Below are 18,772 nucleotides of genomic sequence, written 5' to 3' on the forward strand. Positions count from 1 at the left end.
CTTCAGTTTTTTTTTTATTTTCCACGAGTATGTGTAAACCATAGTGGTCATAAAGAAAAATCTTTACATGCTAATCCAATTGCAAACATTATAGGATATATTCCTCAGTGCATGCACTACTTATTTACAATAAGAGAAAATCAGATGTTCATTCAAACAATTGCATGAAAATGAATAAAAGATAAACTAACACTGTCATAATATTATCAACGAAAGGAAATTGAAGGAAAAGACTAAAAGCACTGGTGAATGAATCAGTTTTTGTAGCTGAATGCACAAATCTTTCCCTTAATGACTCATTTGTCAATACCCTGAGAATTCTACAAGGTAGAATGAACAGAAACAGAGCATGATATTTCACCAATCAGATGATGAGGCTGCTAATAATAATACAGTAGCTCCTGTATAGACAATAGGAAAAATTATATCTCTAGAAAAAAAGAGAATTTGCCAAAATGATTGATCAATCCATATGTGATACATGTAAATTTATCGCACACAGAGATTAATCAGTCATCTTTGCAAATAAACACCCTGGTGTTCATTCTGAACTTGCAAGATGGGCATAAAACTGCTTAAATTAAATGGACCAAATTCGTAACTAATTAAGGTATAGGCACACCAGTTGCTGGCTGGTTAAAAACCTCCACAGATAATAGATAATGAGAAACATTAACATTTCTATCATTCTTAAATTGATGCTTTAAGCTTAACAGGTATATAACATCAACAAATAATGTACTACAGGTCAAGGCTCATGTAAGGTTGTGTAGTGAAAATGTTGCACTGAAAATAAAAAGCTTGTAATATAATATTATTTTAACTGATAAAAGTATTTTTTTAAAACTGCCATTATATTTGCCTTGATATTTAATGAGGAATGTGCAGTCCAACCCTTTCTGTACACTTTTCTTTTCATGTACTTGGCTAGGTACATTTCTCATTTCTGTGCTATAAGAAGTTAGACCAGGAGCATCCAGCCCTAGGCCAGGAAAGCTACGCTGTCTTCTGGAATTCATTTCCTGCTGAACTGACCATTTAATACAAGACCTGCAGAAGTATGGCTCTCCTGGACCAGCGCTGGACACTTCTGAGCCGGACAACTCTTCTTCATCTACATCCTTCATGCTGGCATGTGAAATTGCTTAGGAGGACAAAATACAGTGATCTGACCACAAAGATGAATGCTATACAAGCCATGACAAATTGTATTTTCAATTTTCAGTTCCTTTCTCTAAAGGTTCTAAAGTTGTATTACTCTCAATACCTTCAAACACTGTGCACTCAATACAAGAATCTGTCACCAGTGCCTTCTCTTTCAAAGAAAAGGAAAAACTGGTTTAAGGATTTAGAAGGTAGATACGAGACACATCAAGAAATATCACACAAAAAGAAATGCAGGATTAACATAAGATGTCCACATTATGGTCTACAAGACATATCATGCATAGGGTTTGTCGAACTTGCAAATTGTAATATAAAGTCTGAGGTCATTCCATTGTACAGTGTGCTTTCATTGATATGCAGTACTCGCCTATATATAGCACGCCAAAAGCATCTAGATTATGTCAAGAGAGGGACGGGTGAAAGCCTTCACTCTAAAAGGGCTACTGCATGAATGCTCTGAGCACAAGATAATAGAAGCCAGCTGCCCATCAACAGATTTCATGCAAAATGAGCAGAACATTAATTTCTGAGGGACTGCTTATTCTGGATACGCTTCAGAACAGGTTCAGAGTCGTCTCATTCTACCGCAGTGATCTCGGTCAGAACGATCGTGTCCGAAACCTGGAACTTGCAAGGAAAACACTGGCTATTTAAAAAGCACAATAAAACTGGCCCTTTCCAATGTTGGCACCTTCAGAATGTAAATGTGAAGATTGTTTTGACTTGGAGAGGAACAGGATCTCTTAAACATAATAGTGAAGTGACAACTTTTCCCACCTTCTTCCCCAAAAGCATTTTTTAATATATATTAACATGTACTGTAGGCTGCTGTATGTACCAGTTAAGTGCTACCAAAATATATTCATTTTTTATATGTAAATAACTTTTTTCTCATACATCATGTAGTATAAAGAAAAAATAATTGAACCCCTAACACAGTTATGGGAATTAAGGTAGCATTGCAGAATCTCACCCTGACAGTCAAGCATGGTGTTACAAGAAGCAAGCTTTGGGGCTGTTTTGTTGGATAGTTTGCCATCACCGACAAAATCACAATTTCCATTTCAGGTGTAAAATATACAGGAATATGAATCATCCTAGGGGGTTCACAAAACTTCTCTCAGCACTGTATGAGAGAACAAACAGTTAAACTACTGTATACAGCCAGATCACTGACAGAATAGCCATGACACAATGGTAAAGCAATAAAAAATGGGGTACGAAATAATGAGAGGTTTTCCTGACCCCTTTTGACTGAACAGAAAGAGCATCAGTTCATTGTGCCAACTGCCAGCCTGTGTAAAGTTTCATAAATTTTAAACGTATTTACAATGGAGAAACTAAACAGTACGTTTATCTATTATCTAGAAATAATAGCAAAATAATGTGATTTTTTTAGTTAGGAAGGCATAATTTCTAGCTGTAATGCTTCTGCAATGTTTATTTAAACTCTTTATTTGGGCTAAAATGCAAAGTTCGTGACCCCGGTTCACCCCAGATTTCTAACAAAATATTGTGGCGAAAGGACTAAGAAGCTTTACACAACCCTTTCACTAAAGGAATAAGAGGAACCTTCACTTCTAATCACAAATTATCCATACATGAAACGTGGTTAAACCTTTATGCACCAACTACTTAACACTGGGAGGGTGGCAACATCTTTCTTTACAGTGAAGTTTATCAAGTGTGAAGGGACCCAGCAAGAAATGGAAAGGCTTGAGCAGACAGAAACATTAGCCAGCGTGCTGGAAGACAGGAAAACAACAAGTTTGGAGAAACTGAGGAGGCATGCAGGGCTTCCTAATCGCTAGAGACGTGGTTCTCATTCAGCAGGGTGTGCCAGCGCTCGATCTTCTTGTCTTTGTTCTTGAGGCACTCATACCAGTGCTTCAGACGCTCTCCTTTAGCTGTGATTCCCAGCTGGCAGCCACCTGTGCAGAAGACAGGCGTCTCGGTAATACAGAGATATGAGAAGCACAGCACAGTGATAAATGATCTTACACTATAGTGACTATTCGGATTGGGCTGAGTGGGTGGAGAGGAGGTGCCCAAGGGGAGATTCTAAGGTTGCATGACCAATTGTAGCCTGTTGTCTTAAGCTCTCTAGGTCTGGAGTTGCATTAAGGAAAGCCATGTGGCTGCTGTTGTGCTGGTGGACCAGTAGGTGGCGCTCTTCCTTCTGAACCTGAATTTCAAATCCAGTGCCCACTTATGGAGACTGGGGATGCTGTAGGGGTGCCGTCATTTGCATAAGACCTTAGACCGATCATTTGGTACTGTTCATCTGTGTGAGGTGTTAAAGGGTTGTTTTTTCCCCGAGATGGTGAGCTGTGTCTGTATGGGCTGTTTGGTAGTAAACGGTCTGGAAAATACCGGCTCAGTGGCGGCAGAGAGCTCCTGCACTTACCAATGTAATCATTTGATTTTCCAATGTCATAATCCCACACGGAGATATCAAGGGATTTCTTTGCCAGTTCGCTGTGTTTGATTTCATAGCAGAATTCCTGAAACACAACAACATCGGTTTGTGGGGGGAAAAAATCTTCATATTGTCACCTTTTTTTCTAAACAAAAAATGTCTCTTCATTTCTATTTGATGTCCTTCCTCAGTTTTCACTGTTGAAAATGCCATGTGGAGAATGAGGAGCAGTGCACTGCCTCCTCCAGTGTCAGTGCCTTTCCCGATTTGAAACCACACAAGCTCCGCTTGCATTACAAGTGAGCGAACGCCAATTTAAGGAATCATAGTGTCCCTGCAAAGTCACAGGCACCCAAGTGGAATTCAGAAACTCGTGTACCCTTATAGCCTACTTATGGGTGATTCTAAAAAACTGTCCAAGGACTAACAACTCAAGGGATCCTAAAATACAAATATGTAATAAAATATAACATTTTAGATGTTTGTTGTAATAGGAAATTAACACTATTTCATTGACAGTTTTTAATTAATGCATACCCCTTTATTTCAGAATACAAAGCTAAAAGCCAATGTCATCATGCATTTACTGTATACTGTTTGAGTATTTATTATTGTATTAATGATTTATTTATACAATAATATTGAATTATTGTATCAATTTAAATGTATACAGAAATGCTTCTAGTATTTCATAAGCCAAACTCGGATGATTTCTTCTGAGGCTCCTGGACAGAGTTTACAGTACTCACAGCTAAAATACCAAGAGAGATTTTCATTTTTTCACTCTGTCAAGAAGTAAAATACAAATAATGGAAGAGGTACAAGCAGGTGTTCTGATTTGGCAAAATCATTGCTAAAATGAAATTGGCACAAAAGTGTCATTAGTGGGGGGAAAAAAACATGCATTTTCATTTTGTAACTGGAAAATAAAATTTCAGATCACCTCGTTGAATTCTGGGTTCAGAGTCTTCTTCTTAATCTGGGTTTTATATTTGGCTTTTTTCCCCATGTCAGGCTTTAGACAGCTAGAACAGAGAGATGGGAAAGATGGAAAAAAGAATCATTCAAGTACACCTGAGACGTGGTCCATTTGATACATCTGTCTGTACCATTCCTGGCTGCAGTTCAAGGCACATCGATATCCAAGCTTGTCCCCATCTCTGTCATGTGCTTGTGAACAATCCGTTGCCCCAGAAGAGCACAGACGTTACTCTCCAGTGTAGTGTAAAGGGACATGTACAGTATGTACTACTTAGTGTTGGACACCTCTACAGCAGAAGGCAGGGGTTCCTAGGACCCTCTTCCTCGTCGCCGAACTGTCTCTGTCTTGGCCACAGAGGGGAAAGTCCCTCCCTCCTGCATTGCTCATTGCTAATCCACTAAACTGCTGAATTATCACAGGCCACGCGTGCCCAATTCCAGTTCACAAGGATCACAATCCGTTGGCTCTTATAGCTCACATGAGAAGTGGAGTAACATAATATTGTTAATAACTGGATAGGTTTTCCATGTGATTTGTTAATTTTGCTCATCGCTGTGAAGATGATGCTTGGTGTAAATGACCAAAGCAGTCAAATTACAAGACCTGGATACTATAAATGTAACAAGTTAATAAGGCAAATCAAATCAGTTTGATATAAACAAGCACTGCATTACATATATTCCCTTAGCCATAATTCATAGTGATTCTTTGCTTGCAAACCTTGCAGTATTTAATATATACACTTGTGTCTCTTGAAACCATCATAACTACAAAAACCTTTGGACAAGGGTTAAATTAGTTGAATTAAGGCATAACTGGACCAAGTTAAACCTTATGCAAAAGCTCTTAGTTGCTGCTGATTTAAAGAGACCAGCAAAATCTACAGGATTGTTGCCCACAAGAAGCCAACTCTGGGAGTCCTGTTGTATACTGTATAGCATGTTTTTTAAAAGAGATCATAAGATTGAATTACTTATACATCCAGTAAAATGCTCTGTGGAATTAAATATGTTTTTTTGCAGGCAGAGCATTAAGGGTGGCCGGGCAAAATGCTCCCTTGTGTACAACATCCTTGTCTGTGATGCCCTGTCCTGGCTCCCATACTGGACTGGTAATTACCTAGCACAATATTTACAAAAAGAAAGGCATATCCAGGGTTCATACATTTTGACGAAGGGGTCAGAATATCCGTTGGCATCCATAGCTGCCAGGTGGACACAGCGGATGATGCCCACGATGAGCCGGCCCTGCTGTGTGCTGTACATGAGAGACACCAGGATACGGCCGCGCTCCTCCACCTCACTGCCATCCTTCACCTGAGCACAGAACCGGAACATCCTGGGCACTGCACTGCTAACACTGTCATATAGGCTACACACACTGAACAGCACTCACGATCATTTAAGACCAAAAGACGTAACAGGTTCAAATACCTACCCCAACACAAACCCTCAACCCCAGTCATAATCTTTACATCGTCCTTGACCCCTCCTGTGGTAAATACTACAGGTATGTATTACAAACACTCTTCTGAGTGCTGTATCTTTTTTATACATGCATTATTGATTCTGTCTCAACGTTAAATGTTTGTAAAGATCTCGGTACACCCCCACTATGTAAACAAATAATCCTCTGTATAAAAATGTTCTCACAAACTGGTGTGGAACTGATTTTTAATTATTTCCTTGAGACCTGTAGGATGTAGGACGTTCATCTGAAATAATTGCCATGGTCAATATTATTGATTCCTTTTAGATTTTTTCTGTCTTATAAGTAGTCACTTGTATTGTACTACTACTACTGTTTAAATTTGTCCATTTTCTGAATCTTATTTAGATCATCACTTGTCCTCCTAGCTGCTACTGCAGAATGGGTGTGAGCAATAGTTACCTCCTCCTCATAGAGAGCCATGCCACGGGCGGAGCCTGCTGTTCCAGCACGCTTCATCTGAGAACGATAAAACAGAACCAAAATGCATACAAGAAATACAGTATATGCAATAAAAATATAATTTTGATGCAGATATAAATCTTGAGTGTATTAAGGGATGCCCAAGTCTCCACAATAAACCCATGGTTGCAATTTCTCTTCAGCTCTGTATTGATCTCACGTGGATAATAAAATGCTGAATATTACATTCAATATATATTGTGGCAGAGAGTGAAAGGTTCTAATATTCTTCCCTGGGAAATATCCTGGGAGGGTACAGCCTACGGATTCTGCGGCTCTCAGCAAGCAGATAGAGCTCCAAGATCATTAATGGTTTTATGATGGTCAGGTACTGTGTGATGGAAGCTAAAGAAATGTGATAAAGAACGCGGATAAACTGTACTTCAAATAATGAGGTGCATTTAAAACTGAGAAGAGGAGCCACTTCTTTAGTCAAAGGGTAGTGGAAGTACAGTATGGACGGAGTTCCACAACTATGTTGTTAAAGGTGATGCCCTGGCTTCTTTCAAGAAGATTGGATGAGATATTTGGATTAATTCTCTACTAACAACACCCATATAAGCTAGATGGGCGGAATGGCTTCCTTTGTAACTGTCCTTACGTTCCTAGGAAAACTAAAACTAAAAACAAAGATCTCCTGGAAAAGAAGAGTCCTCTTCCAGTCCAAGCTTGCCAGGTGCTGATGTTCACTTTAGTAATTAAAAATCACTAATTAAAAATTGAAACAAAGATTGAAAGACCAAATTATTCATTGCCCTCTTGCTCCTCTGCAAAATTGCACTGAGGGACCAAAATGAAAACACATCTGAGGTCATTAGCATTTTGGGACTGCAGCAGACATTTAGCTTCATCATAAGTGTGGGCCTACGCCCTCCTTACTGTTTGAACAGATGTAATGTACAGTCTGTTGTCCCAGTATGTTTGGTTATATAGTGTATATATTAGGTATCTGTGTGAGTGAATAAAGGTATTCTCATTCATCAAGAAGTCTGCTAAACCAAAGTGAGCGTGTGTATGCCAATTGATGTCAAAAACACTTTTGGTGAGAATCCAACTGAATGAATTCTAGCACAGAATTCTGAAAACCATTGAACGTTCTCTTACCAGTCTGTCCGAATTCCATATTAGGACACTCTCTTGCCTTCCAAACCACCCAGTTGACACTTTTTAAGTCAAAGGGAGTGAAGGGCATTTGAAATTGTTTTCTAAATCAGCATTAGATATACAGTCTTGCACTGTGCACAAAACATGCACATGTATAAAATCAGGGGGTGTTTTTTCATTAGAAATTATTCTATATTTCTTGCCAGGAAGCAACTTTGTATTTATTTTGTCACTGTCCTTCAATTCCTCATCTCCACGGTGGAAAGTGTATAATGTGTAGATAAAACCCAGGAGGTGCAAAACAGCAACCCCTTCCCTCAACCCCATTCTTTTTCAAATCGGAATGACAGAAAGAAGTTCTGGATCTAACAATACTAGTCTTGTTTGCACAGTCTTTACAGAAAACAGCCTAGCTCACCGGGATGACTCTCTCCAGACACACATTGAAGTTCTTCTTCTGGTTGATTTTCAGTTTCTTCAAAGACACTCGTGTTTCCCCAATGAACTCATTGTGACCGAATTTGTCTTCATCGCAGACTGAGATCCTGGAGTGAAAACAATGAAAACCCACACCATTAATATTCCCTGTTCAGTCAATAAGACACACCCAGAGGTGCTCTTGTCAGTCACATGTGCCCTGAAAACATTAAATATTCCCCTTTTCAACTGAATACAGTATACATATTTTCAATAAAGTAAATGTACATACTTCATATAAGTATATTCATATAAAATCTATATCTGGTGTTTCAGATGCAGGTAGCAAAAATATAAACAGGAAATACAAAATGGTCTACTTGTTTCCTCGGTCAATACCAAGTGTAAAAAACAACAACTTCGGCTCCCAGAGCTTGCAGTCTCTTCTTCGCTTGCCTATTGTTATTACTGACTAAACAGCGACTGGATTATCTGTTTATGATCAAGGGGAACACGTGCGGATGAGTGAGCACACAGTGAGAATTTTGTCCACCTGCAGGTGTAAATGGTTATATTTCAGGCAACAGAAATTTCCACATCTCAAAAATCTCCACAGGATATTTACATACAATCATAGATGAGAATGCAGCAGTGCAAAACCATTGTGTTTTAAACACATTTGCTCTCTGTGCTGCCCTGTTTCGCAGGCAGGGACGGGTCGCCATGGTTACCTCAGTGTCTTTCTCTGCATGTCTTCATCAGTGATGCCGTGGTAGACCAGAGATTCGTTCCACATCGGGTTTCGGGTGTTTCTCAGAGTCTTGGTTCGCAGCTTGTTTGACTAAACATGGAAAAAAAAGAGATGGGCATCGCCATGTGTTTCTTTTATATGTACTGTAATTATAAAATTAAGCACGTGATCATAACCAGTTGATGATTACCAATTGTCATTTATCCCCCTGGTATGTACAGTAGTCCCTGGTGGGTCCAGCAAACTAGAGCACTGAGCTATACCTACCTGCAGGCAGGTACGTGTGCGACGGTGGCATTTTCTCCGTTTACCTTACTGGCTCCTGGCAACAGGTGCAGCTTGACGTATGGATCTGCCAGCCCATTGGAGTCCATTGGCTTCAGCCCCTGCAGGAGCAAATCATGACATCATGATATTTACCTTGAATTCAACTAAAATGACACCGCTCTTTTTCTTCTTGTTTTCTTACTCCAGCTAAAACCATTAATTTGTTGTAGCTGCAATTTCAGCTGTAAACCATGTTTGTGTATACTGTATACAACAGACTTGGTCCTTCAAATAAAGTGAAGTAGTTAATTCTAATTCATAACAAAGCAGTTATTCCTCTCACAGAATATGGCACGTACAGTATAACAACTATAATACTCGATTCATTCTGACACCCACACTCAGTTTTTAGAAAACACTGCAAGTTTCCGATTTTAAAGAGCTGTGATTCTCTGTCCCAAACTCACCTTTCCTCTGATGATAGTGCAGTGTAAGGAGCTATTTTCTTGCTCATAAAGAAGGCTGAATTCCAGAGATCCCAGAGTTGCTGCAATGTGAACACAGCACAGGCATTATATCATTCACAATTCAGACATTACACACATCAGTCGAACAGTCCTATCTTTTCAGTCAGTCATCTGAAGAAATATCTCTGTGGGAAAACACAGCTCATTGGGGTGTAATTTTGGCACCAGAATCACAGGATGCTTCAGGAAGTTTGGATTTTAAAATGCTCCCTTAGCCCAAAAGACGTTTTCTCATATTCATTAGTAATAATAACATCAAATTTTATTTTTATACAGCGCTATTAAAAGTGGCTTCTCAGAGAGCTTTACGGAAAGACCAAAAAGCACACAATAAGAGGACACCGCAGAATGACACAACTACAATAAGAGTTTGGAATACGGTAGGAAAACAAAGGGGCAAACTAAGAACTAGCCACATAAAAGCCCTTCTAAGAAAGGTTTTAAGTTTTGAAAGTGCTCAGGGAAAGTGACTCTCTGATTTTCTTTGGGATAGAATTCCAGAGCTTTGGGCCAAATCAAGAAAAAGCCCAGTCACCCGCAGTATGGAGGACAGACAGGAGACCAGTTTTACGGAATCTTACTGGCTTCATCAGAATCATAGCTGTTGGCCTCTTCCTCATCCTCCTCTGGGGGGGGCTGCTGGTGCCGAACTGGGGGGGTGCTGTAAGAGGCTGCCTGCCTCTTCTCATCCTTCCCTGGCATAACAGACCTCTCATCTCTCTGAGTGCCTGTGGAGTAAGCACTATCCATCTGTCCTGCTGAGAAAACAACACATAGAACGAGCCACACAATAATTATTATTATTATCGTTAACTGATGATGCAATTCAAACTGATGTGCCTTTTACTTGTTTTACCCATCTTCTTCAATGATATTGGCATTATAGTTGTAGTGTTCTTAGGGGAAGGTTATAGCACGAAACAAGCAGATGCTTCACTGTAGTCTTCATGGCAAATCATGCTCTAAACGTCTGCCTCTACTTCAATCATAAACCACCTAGGGTGGAATTACTCTGAGAATCAATGAAATTTGGTAACTTCTGGTCCTTTTTTGGATCCAAACATTTGTAGTTTTATGGGTGGCACGGTGACCTTGCAGTCATCAATGTAGCTTCATAGCTCCTCGGTTCTTTTCCTGGAGTTCCTTTCTGTGTGGAATTTGCATCTTCTCCACTTTCCCATGGCGGTTTTCCCTGTTTTGGCAGGCCCTGCATGAGACTGGCATCCTCTCCAGGGAGCAATCGTACCTAGTGCCTTGTGCTTCCAGCCCTGACTCCTGTGTGCTGCAGCCCTCCCCAAGAATAAACAGCATTGTGCATCATGGCTGAATGGATTCACATGTGTGCATTATTTACGTATTATGGGATTCTGGTGTTTACGAAGATAATTGCAGCTGAATATGGCCTGCAGTCTATTAAGAAAGGTATATATCTACAAAAGACACAAGCATGCAAAGACACTACAAATGAAAGAATCCCGACTGTACTGTAACTGCAGCATCAGTAGAGGACTCTCACCTTGTTTTTCTTCTGGGTACCGAGAAGGGGGGTTCTGAGAAGCTCTGCTCCCTGTCAGGTGCAAACAGAAAGTGGTCATCTCACTAGCCAAGTGTTTTATGGGTAGCACTGAGTTTAATAAAGGGGTGCAGTACATTCATCCTTGGGAAATGCAAATTAATGGGTCATATATAAAAATATATGAAATCATCTTTATAGCTGAAAACATTTTACTTGCTCCTCCGGAGGTCAAGTAAGTCAAACCAGTATGAACATGATACAACTGGAGTATGCGTGTTTCATGTCCCATATTTCTCAGTGTCCTGAGCTCTAAAGGCCGAGCAGATGTGCAGGTGCAGTGCTATAAGAGCACAGTGCCATGGCTTTACCTGGCTGAGCCACCTGGGCAGAGGCCGGCGGGGGGCGGGACGCCTGCACTGAGCTGGCTCTCTTCACGGCTGGGCACACAGGGAGAGAGGAAGACACATTCACAGGACTGTCTCACACTGTGCACCGGCGCTGCTCTGTACCACTCATCTACACCACTTCTTCCATTACTGTCAACGTAGAACATCCGGCATTATCCATTGGAAGGAGCAAAATTTAAAAAACGAAAATCGTTGTTCACATTAGGGTATTTTTCTATCTTCTTAGTCTTTTTCCAGGATTTTACAGCACAATGTGTGAGGATGCAAAAGAAAATTAAGACTATAAATAAGTGCAACATTAACAACTGTTTTTTTATTTCTAGTCTGTTACATGTTCTTTGATGAAATATGTTCTACTACACCAAAAAAGTAGTGTAGTAGAAGCTGATAAGGTCCATATTTTCAGAGAGATTAGGGTTCTTAGTCAGGGACTAATACAGTCTAACCCTGTGTAGGTGTCAAAATGCAGTGCTTCTTGTCACCCTTGGATTGAGACTTTTGTGTACTGAAATACAAGACAAAATGTTAATTTGAAAGTTTATGAGGAGCAAGGTTCAAAATTCCATATTCATTTAGGCAGTGAATAATTACTGTGCTGCAATGTTGACAGCAATAGGTCTTAATTACTGTATGAAACTGCCCAGGAGCAAGGAACAGTGAGAACAAGTATTAGAATCAATAGACATGTACTGTACTTCATGGGAGTCAGCAATCATAAAGCTAATACCTTTGAATGCACATTGCATTATGATATAAAACACTTCCATGATTCGTCTGCACATGCCATGTATGTCAGCTATGCCCAAACAACTGGACGAGCCAAGAAGGTGGCACTGATACTTCAGAAGCAGTCCTGAGCCTTCCAGCATGAACCTGCTATTCCTTGTAATAGAATATTCACTGGACTTAACAAATCTGTTGATGATACAAACCTAGAAGGAGCTGAAGAATACTACATCAGTAATACAACAAGAACTACACAAAATGCAAATGTGGGCAGACACAGAAGTTATCATGAAAGTGCCAAAGGTATAATGGAAATTGAAACACTACAGCTAACCATATGGTGGGGAGGTGATATACTGTAAAAACATAGATAACACGTTAGGCTTTATGGTCAAAAAGCACAGTACATATCTAGACATCATCCTAAAGCTGTAGAATGCCATGAGAGTCCACATCTATAACAGTATGTTTATATACTGATACCAGTAATATGAAGAAGACATTGAGCCTGCAGGGAAGAGACAACAGTACTTTGGTTAATCCTAAGAAAAGCCATTTTTTATACAGACAGACTGAAATGATGCAGCCTTAGAAAGATGAGGATGCATGCTTGTTGATGAGGGAAAGTTATTGCCAAGATTTTTTTTCCCAGATCAGAGAGACCCGAATGAGGTGCCACAACTTCTAATAAGAAAAATGAATAAAACAAAGAGCTGGACAGGGTAAAAGGCCCAGTAAAAGGTGTTTCAGCTATTCCCTGCGTGTCTGTACTAACCTACTGGACCTCTGTTCATATCTCCATCGGCCTCTTTGAAGTAGGAGTCCTGGCTCTCCGTGCTGCTGGGAGCCATCCGTGTCTCTTGCGGCTTGCGGGCCACTGGAGGACAGCTCCCCCGGCTCAGGTTTTCAGTGTCTGTGAAAAACGGCAGATCTGAATCACCTCGCTTTCTCGCCAGCTTCCCCAGGCTCCGTTTCCAGAGACAGGGAGGTCACCTCACATCTTTAAACACTTAAACATTTCTTACAAAAACCCGCTTCGGCCAGTAAGATGGATTTGTGGGTCAGTGATGGCGCTGGGCACGTGCAAACCACACGACTGCCTGAGTGCCCAAGGCAAACAGGATCCCTCTGCCTAGAAGGATAACACACACTTCCCACTGATGAGCTGAGAGATGAGAAACATGCCTGTGCTGTGCTAACAAGCAACTTCCAGGGCAGAATGAAGCCATTAGACTCAATGAGAAGACAGGTATTGGGGACTGGTTGGCTTCATCCACCTGGCCAGACACAATTCACTAGTGAGAATGAACTGGAAAAGGGTATAAGAGCAAGGGGAAATTGTCTTCACAGTTTAAGCAATACAAAATGTGCCCACTGTTACTATCCAAACCCATTAACCCCTTCAGATACAGTTAAAAAAAGTTAAAGGGATTTATTATCAACAAGAGGTCTATAAAACCTGCGTGCCCTTTACAGTTTTTTATGCTGCTCTGGTAGCATCTAAGCGCTACACTGAATTGCATAAATCATGTGCAAATAATCTCTCATTGCATTGGTGTTCTACAAGTGTAGCTACAAATACTGGTATTTTACAAGTATGGTTAATTTGCTCCTTTGTGGTCAACATAAGCTTGTTTTCCTCAGTACAGTTTCCGAGCAGAAGGAGGATGTAGGGAGACAGTAAAGAGGCTGTTATCTGTGGAGGACTTGAATGCAGGATTGCTTACTGGCCTCTGAGCGCTGCTGTCTCAGTGCTCTCCTGGCAGCTCTGTAGGTGCCAGCAGCCCCATCTTCCTCAGAGCTGTAGCCACCCTGCTCAGTGTTATGGTGGATTGGGTCCCGAGTCTTCACTAGAATCAGGGAACAAGAACGATTTGAGCCTGCACACCTTAAACACCTGTCTGAAGGGCGAGTCACACTCATACCAGTGACAGGAACTTAACATTTGTAGTCTTCAACTGAGGTTACTTGGGAACACACAGGAAATTAAAGTTTGGGAGCATTCAGGACAGGAAACCATTTTTACACAGTGAAAAGGGTGCTGTGACTGTCTCCCTCAATCAGTTGAGAAAGATGATTGGTTGGGCTGGTTTAAAAAACATGGAAGCTGAAGCTTCCAGGCTGGTCAATACCTTTAATCTAAGGAAGACATCAGGTCCTCTACTATCTGATTGAAGGGAGGAAGAAAGCAGAGAAGGGTTCTGAGAGAGGAGTCTTGGAGAGAGACTGTACTTTGCAGCCCGTTAACATTTTAGCCATCTGGCTAGTAAATAGAACAGGACTCAGAAAGGTTTAGGCAGTAGCTCGAAGGGGTGCTTCAGTTTTTAGTTTTGTGTTTTATTGTGTTGTGTTTGGTCTTGTTTTCTTGCAATGTAAATATATAGCACTATTTTTATACTACAACAGCATTTGTGCATCTGTTTTTCTTCAGCCTTGCTACTCCGACACACTGCCCCTGGGTGTGTCACAACAGAAAGGCACAAACAGCTGACATTGCACATTCAAGAAGCTTGTGTCTGAGAACCTGGCATTTCTGAAATGGCTGGAGTCTTGGAGGAGTTACAAGTAACCAAATGCGATAGGCCAAATGGCTTCCATGCATTTGTGAACTTTTGTATTTTATGCTTTTTTGCTTTCAGATGCACGGCTTAATCTAGGCTCTGCCATTTAAGCAAGGATTAGGATTTGTTGATTAATTTTAGGATTCCTTTTCCTCATTTAAGAAAAAGCTTCTCAGAAAATATGCATTTAGAGCATTGTTATGCTCTCCAGATGGTGATTTCTGTGTTTTTTCAAAAGGATAATGGTACGAAAACACAGCCAGTTTAAAAATAAATTATTTAGAGCAGAAAGAAAAAAAAAAAGGTTACAAAACTGCTTGGTTGTCTTTAATGTTTGTAAACAATATTAGGATGTGGATTTATAGTGTTCTGGGAAATTATTTGGACTGAAAGTTGTAAAATAAACAGAAATACAGAGCACAGATGTAATTGTTAACAAAGGTGGATCCTTTGCTGACTTTCACAGTAAAATGCCACAACCAGAATGTCCAGAATTTTACATGACCAGTGTAGATCTAACTGGTTCAGTATGAGATGACTGATATACCTGACAACTTGGACGACATTTTAGACATTTTTTCACATCTGACTTCATACTACTCCTTCACAGCCATCAGGTGTCCACAGACTGCTTATTCAGGACAGTAGTCCCCACTGCCACCTTGTTATCATTACGGCAATAACAAATGATTGCATGAGAATCCTAAGATCTCTGCCATCTTTTTAGGAAAAACTATTTTCAAGACAAGACCTTCGTTAACTGCACACTGTCGTTCTTAACTACTAAGACCACAGCTGGCTGCATAGACAGATTTAAATTCAGAGCTGCCATAGGAAGCATGTTGTTTCATCTCCACAATAACCTGGGTTCTAATGTATATCTTATGGGACTTGTTACCTGATACAAATGCAAAAAAACAACATGCCTTGTGTTTTTTTTTTAGGGTTGTTTCCATTGACCCCTGTAACACAATTATATTGCCTTTGCCACTACAGAATGCGTAAGTGGAGCAGCCAGCTACTGCTGCTAACCTGAAAGGAGCCACTTCCCCCAGAAAGGCACCCAGAACGGTGTTTGCAGCGCTGCATGAGATCGGCCTGGCCATGTGGATTTGGGACCCCCCAGAACAAACTATGAGTATGGGCAAGGACATGAATTGTAAGATGGGCTTCATCCATCCAGAAAATGGTCTTCAACCCGGTGCAGTCCCTCTCTAATTGGGTGTGAAACTGTGTAACTGTAACTTGGATGACAAGTACAATAAAACCATGACTGTTGATGTCCAGGTTTCAGCTGTTGCACATTGCCATCCTGTCCTGATTGATTGAAAGTTGACTGGCGAGATGTGCTGGAGATGTTGTATCCTCTATACAAATCATGCACTCTGTGGTGTACGCTGGTGATGTTAGTGCCCTGTGCTGTGTATCATCTTTGCCCATGGGAATGTACTTCTCCATGAGGTCTCAGTCACACAGTATTTCCATGACCATCTATTGCTCAACAGTCTGTTTTAACAATCCAGTAATCTTGGTAATATCCACTCTGAGACAAGACAGGCAAACCAAGCCAACAGAATCCTATGATGAATGATAATGGAGTGGGTGATTCAGTAGTGGGTGAGAAGACCCAGTATCATTTGAAAGTACTGTCATACTTACCAGCAGTGTCCTGCTCTGCACTCAGAACCTGGCTCTCCGTTTGCCCTGAGAAGTGGAAGAGATCTTAATTAGAGGTCTTAATGACAAAAAAAAAAACAACTAATAACGGGAACTAGAGCTTAAAAAATGTTTTGGAACAAATACTGTGTCAAATGAAGACAAATGTTAAATATACAAGCTCTGGTCAGCAATAGATCGAATCCCGGTCCTGGAGGGAGGTATGTCTGTGGGTTTTCATTCAAATTCACTTCTTAACTACATCAAACAGCTCATTATTGGCTGAAATGGACCTGTTTGACAGCATCACCTAGGTGTTCAAATACTACTGACTTAAAGAGACCTACTGTAGAAGACCTACAGACACACAGGCCCCCCATGTTTGGATACCCCTAATCTAAATTTATCATTAAATCAAATCAAGCAAAGTCAAAAGTATTTTTCCACTACCCCGGCAATTCCCACAAACAAAGCTTAACAGAGTTTGAACATCAGGGTCAAGGACAAAGGAAAACTAAAAGGGAAAATGGCAAATTTTGTTCAATGGTCTTTTGCCATTGAACAAAAAAAAAGTCAATGCCACCTCATATTAACATGCTTCCAGTCTGAAGTGCTTTCCAATGACTGGTGACAGACTTGCTGAAGGCCATTACTGACGTAAAAGTGGTAAAGAGCTGACTGTTAGCCCAGCCTTCTCCCAACATCAATTTGCATTGGTACTATTTCCATGCATGACACAAGTAGGCTTTCTGACTGAAGGTTCCCTGTCTGGAAGGAGCACAGAGGTTTGCGTGTTTCATCAGGCCATCCATGGCACTCACAAGACCCAACTGCTAAACCACTGCCCTGCAGCACACCAGCAATCATGGACAACGAGCAAGGAGCCGCCTGTAATAACTGTGCTGTGGGAAAGCACAAGTCAGAGGCGACAATGGTAACGATGAGGCCGGTAGTCAGCTGCTTTGGAGATAAGCATGTTAAGATGTCAGCAGACATTTGATCAGATGGATATTCTCCTACGCTGCCAGGCCACCTTCCTTGACAATCTTTGAGAAAATCCACAGGTAGAATACAAGGCTTGTTTTTTCAGTTTAATGTTTAATCATGATCAATATGTGGTGGAGACAGTAAGGAAAAATTCTGGTTGTTACTTGAGCTGTTGAGGAAGGCACTGCAATGCCAGCTTCACTCTCGGATTGTCTTTCCAAGCATTCTTGTGTACGTTCCAACATTTCGGTTCTGATTCTTAACTTTAGGTCTTCCTCTCTGACTATACTAGCACTGAATGTTTGTGCTGGATTGTGCTCCAATCAAAGACTCTCAAGCAGAGATCTAAATCTCCAGATGGGCCAGAGAGGGCAGACCTAATTGGACTTGTCAGGAACAGAACTTTCTTCCACCTGCGTTTCCATGCATGTTGTGGTGGTTGCTAAAGCTTTTTTTAATTAAAAAGCATGGGTGTGATTTTGCATTGCTCAAAGGCTCTCTCCTTTGAGCAATGCAGTTAAATCTTAAAGGAAATCTAATTCTGTACAGGCTCATTTTTTAAAATAGAGTAACAATTTGACTTTTACACTTACACAGAACCAATACTACAGTAAGCATTTCCCATTGTGCAAAACTCACCTCGGCCCAGAGTCCTTGGATAGCTGCTGGCTCTCTGCTCCCTGCTGGGGGGCTCCTTGGAGTCCGCCTCCCTCTGGAGACTAGGATCTTTGGGCTTGGAGATTGGCATGGGAGAAGGCAGAAACTGCTTGGGCAAACCCTTGAAGAACCAGGCTCCAGAACGCTTCCAGACCTGCACAACAGAAGAACTTTTATTAACACTATAAATCACTGTGTATACTCTGTTTAACTGCTGTCTTAACGATGGTGACATGTACAGTAAGCTACTTTATGGAGTTACTGCTCTGTGTGAAGGAGGTGAGTTTACAGAAACAGAGAAGGTATATATAATTATGTAAAGGAACAAGTAATAGGTTTATTCCATGCTGAAGAAAAGAAGAAAGAGAACACAATGTTTCAGCTGTGGAGCCTTCTTCAGGTGTCAATTACATATAATTATGTAATTCTACCTCTTTTTCTCAAAGACCATAGAATTTATGTGAATTTGCTCAGAAAATGACATTGCTATACTGGAACTCAGAGTTCAGGCCTCTCTGATCGTCTGTGGGCACTCATGTACATACTGTACAGTAGAGCAGATTCTGATCTGCCTGGAGGGCCAGTGAAGGGGCTGTGGTCCTGTCCTGTCAGCAAGGGCACCTCACGTCTCATCAGCAGAGGGCTCTCTAGGCATGCCTCAGCCCTGCCAGATTTATC

The 18,772-nt window shown here is 40.9% G+C and overlaps 1 protein-coding gene across 1 annotated transcript in view; it reads right to left on the reverse strand.

The window, feature by feature from the left end:
- LOC148819205 (rabphilin-3A-like) overlaps positions 1 to 18,772 on the reverse strand; it is a 36,423-nt gene continuing 17,651 nt past the window's right edge. The window contains exons 7-22 of the mRNA XM_088935816.1: positions 18,077 to 18,248; positions 16,454 to 16,498; positions 13,961 to 14,083; positions 13,009 to 13,146; positions 11,469 to 11,537; positions 11,101 to 11,151; positions 10,166 to 10,342; positions 9,525 to 9,604; positions 9,102 to 9,176; positions 8,771 to 8,880; positions 8,041 to 8,167; positions 6,459 to 6,515; positions 5,733 to 5,884; positions 4,530 to 4,611; positions 3,575 to 3,671; positions 1 to 3,098 (exon numbers count right to left, since the gene is read on the reverse strand). Coding sequence (XP_088791942.1) covers positions 2,968 to 3,098; positions 3,575 to 3,671; positions 4,530 to 4,611; positions 5,733 to 5,884; positions 6,459 to 6,515; positions 8,041 to 8,167; positions 8,771 to 8,880; positions 9,102 to 9,176; positions 9,525 to 9,604; positions 10,166 to 10,342; positions 11,101 to 11,151; positions 11,469 to 11,537; positions 13,009 to 13,146; positions 13,961 to 14,083; positions 16,454 to 16,498; positions 18,077 to 18,248 — 1,686 coding nt within the window. The 3' untranslated portion in view covers positions 1 to 2,967. The remainder of the gene's footprint in view (positions 3,099 to 3,574; positions 3,672 to 4,529; positions 4,612 to 5,732; positions 5,885 to 6,458; positions 6,516 to 8,040; positions 8,168 to 8,770; positions 8,881 to 9,101; positions 9,177 to 9,524; positions 9,605 to 10,165; positions 10,343 to 11,100; positions 11,152 to 11,468; positions 11,538 to 13,008; positions 13,147 to 13,960; positions 14,084 to 16,453; positions 16,499 to 18,076; positions 18,249 to 18,772) is intronic.

The sequence above is a fragment of the Atractosteus spatula genome, chromosome 17 (assembly GCF_055471065.1).
Source record: "Atractosteus spatula isolate fAtrSpa1 chromosome 17, fAtrSpa1.hap1, whole genome shotgun sequence".
Lineage (NCBI taxonomy): Eukaryota > Metazoa > Chordata > Actinopteri > Semionotiformes > Lepisosteidae > Atractosteus > Atractosteus spatula.